The 3,456-nt window shown below is 31.6% G+C and overlaps 1 protein-coding gene across 1 annotated transcript in view; it reads right to left on the minus strand.

The window, feature by feature from the left end:
• The window catches only part of LOC107469197 (uncharacterized), a gene marked incomplete in the record, with an annotated part of 982 nt that extends 748 nt beyond the window's left edge, over positions 1 to 234 (minus strand). The window contains 1 exon segment of the mRNA XM_016088576.3: positions 7 to 234. Within this exon segment, the coding sequence (XP_015944062.1) occupies positions 7 to 142 (136 nt within the window).
• Positions 235 to 3,456: the final 3,222 nt, after the last annotated feature.

Genomic DNA, 3,456 nt, shown 5'->3' on the forward strand with positions numbered 1-3,456 from the left:
TCAAAGAAGAAGAAGAAGAAGAGAGGAAGGGTTTGAAGAGGAGGAAGATGAGGGTTGAGGGTATGGATTGCCAGATCAAGAAGCTCATGAAACGATTCTTCAGTAACACCTCCGGAGACGACATTGACATTGACATTGACATCTTCTACTGCTCTGCTCGAATGATTTTCAAATTAGCTTTGTATCCAACCGCCCCTTACCCCTACCACTCCTCTTTCTTCTTTTTTCTACTACTCTAGAAAGTATATATGAGAATGGAATCGCTTATCAAACCATTTTAGTGACTGATTTATTGGTTCAATTCATGGTTTAATTGAAAAAATAATTTTAAAATAAAATAATAAATAAATTATAAATAAATATTTTAAAATGTAATTATAGTCTAAAATAAATTTTAAAATATTTTTTAAATTTAAAATATTATATAAAATATCATTAATTAAATTCATATGATCTTATTAAAATACAAATTTGAAATTTTAAATGGTTTTGAATAATTATTATTCCTACTACGGTCAAACACAATATTTTCATAAAATCCTTAAGATCGAAAAACCATAACACTACTACTCTTTTGGTTGGTATTAGAAAACAAAACTTTAATCCTCTCAATACAGTAATTCCACATCAGATTCAAAGCAAGTAAAACCAAGGAATTCTAAATGTATATTCCAAGAAATGATGAATAAACCAAACGTGAGAGCGGTTTTCACATAAACTAAAAGTTAGTTGAGAGAGTTACATAATATAAAGCTGTCAAAATTATTATAACTAACTACATACATCAACTAAGAAGTAAGAACTTTAATTCTTTAGTCCCTCAAAACAATCAATTAAATATAATTTACAATTCAATGAAGCCCTGTTTGCACTACAATTATTTATAAATATTGAGTAATTATTTTGTCGATTTTTAGCAAATCGATGGTAGTTCGATTCTAATGATCTGTGTGCGAAATCTACTCCTCTTTGCAGGTATTAATTCTTCTAAAAATGCATCAAAATATTTTTTATTAGATAAGTTTTAAGAATAAAAAATTAATTAAACTTTGTAAATTGAAGAAGTCATAGAAAAGAAATAAAATTTTTAAAAGAAAAATCATTTATAAATAAAAAATAACTTGCATTGAAATTTAAAAAAAAATAATAAAATGCCTTTGATTAGAGCAAAGGACTTCAACATGAAAGATTTAAATGCAAAAGAATAAATTGAACAATGAAAATAAAAAGAACTTAGAAAATAAAATTACTTAAAATGTTAAATTTACAGAAAAGTAAATTAAAAGAGTGAAAAGATGGAAGGAACCCTACAGAAAAGTAGAAAAGTAAATTAAAAGAGTGAAAAGATGGAAGGAACCCTACAGAAAAGTTACTCGATTGCATACTCGAGAATTCACTGGGATATGAGTGTGCTTGAGTGTTTTTTCTGAGTAAAAGTTCCAACCCTTATTCCCTAACGCTTCCTAATATTTATAATCTATCTTTCGTAACTGACAATTAATTACAATCAATTACGAAATTACAGCTTTGAATGCAATCCCTCTTGGTAATCGTTTCCACCGCTTGATTATAGACATTTTCCATAATTTCTTCACGTGATAAAAGCCACTAACTGTTTCACTACCATGACTGTTCAATTCATCTATCGAATGTCTTATTTGATTACTTATCTCGAGTCTCTTTATTCAATTAGGCTTATTCGATCACTAAGTCAATCGAAATCCAATCTGCGCCAATCACTTCCAACCTCACACTTACTCGTACATCTTTCTCGAGACATTGTCTCTGACTTGCTCCGAATCAATTTACTTTCATCGAAAATATTTTTCGATCAACAAATTGCCCCCTTAGATTAATGTATTTGCCTTCGATAACATTATCGGAAGATAAAATACTTAATCCAAAATTGAAAACGTCAATTTTCAAATCAGTAATAATTATTATTAAAACTCCCTATTAATATTGACTCACTCGACACGTCTCTCGAAACTAGCGTTTTCTCTCTCCACCATTTCATCTTCCTCACAAAGTTACCTCTATTCGCATCCTTTTCACAATAATGGCTACAGTAACACTTTAAATTCATCACTCTCTCTTTTGCTCAAATCTTTCGAAACTCAGTTTTCTTTGAATCTTCCTTACACCAAGAACTTCCCCACAAAAATCCTCAATCTTTAATCTTCTTTTTCTCCAATCACCAAAGGCTTGTTTCTCTTCTCATGCTGCCACTCAAGATAAAGGCAAAGGTCCTGCAGTTGCACCATCATCTCCACCAGCCCTTCGCATTCTCAATCAAGTCAATGATGAAGTTATTGATGATCCCCATTTGCAAGTTAATGATATTACAATTTTAATCCCTTTCACAATCGGTGTAGACACGCACTGTTTTCTCGAACCAATTGAATCTGTTAAGAGAGCAAACAAAAAACTTTCTTTCTTCCCTAGCGCTGAAGGGGAAGAATTATTAATAAACCAGGCTTTTAACATCTCTCATTTCATCAACCAGAAATCCTTCAAAAATAATTCAAAAATCAGTCCTCGAGGATTCGATTTCACAGCTTGGTACCAACGCTTTGAACCCACAAAAGTGCTGACTGGGGAGCTTTATGAATACAGGAACTACTAAGGCTCTCTCACTTCTCGCTTATCACATACCTTTAGATGATTGGGATCGTGACTTGTTTCAGGAATAGGACTACCAATAACTTCCATCTTCCTTACGAAATGGTTAGGATGTCTCTCCTCGATATAGCTGTTATTACAGGACTCCCAATAAATTTTCTGTAAGATCCCGTATTTTTTTTTTAAATTAAATAGTTAACTATTTATAAACTAATATATTATATTGAAATGTAATTTTTAAAAAAACTATTTATTAATATTATTAATATTATTATTATTATTATTATTATTATTATTATTATTATGACCGAAGCCTTCTGAAGGAACAAAAGAAAAGAAAATGAAATTTATGCATGTATATATATATAAACCAATGCCACGTTTCCTTTATATAAGCAAAGCACTAATGACACATGATCACCTTTCATTCCATTATTCATCATTCCCTTTACTTCTTCACCGAACCACTTGGAAAAGAAATAGAGAGAGAGGGACGTAAGCTCCATGGAACCGAGAGCTTTTGGTTTTAATTTGTTACGATCCGTAACTCCAATAAAAAATCTAATCCGGTAAAAGTGTTCGCATCCTTCTCTTCTACGTATTGGCGTCACTTTTGATCGGTAGAAGTTGACGGTGACGTAGCTCCTCTTTCCTTTGAGTTTGGCCAACTGAAGTTCTAGGAGGCACAGATGATTTCTGAAGCTTTCCTCTTCAGCAGCTCGGTCAGAAAGTTTCTCCGACGTTTTCGTTGATTTTGATTTCATACGGAGGTAGGAGATTTTGTTTTGAAATTAACTGTTTTTAAACTATGAATGCCATAGAAGTCTAGTGGGT

This window comes from Arachis duranensis, chromosome 10 (assembly GCF_000817695.3).
Source record: "Arachis duranensis cultivar V14167 chromosome 10, aradu.V14167.gnm2.J7QH, whole genome shotgun sequence".
Taxonomy (NCBI): domain Eukaryota; kingdom Viridiplantae; phylum Streptophyta; class Magnoliopsida; order Fabales; family Fabaceae; genus Arachis; species Arachis duranensis.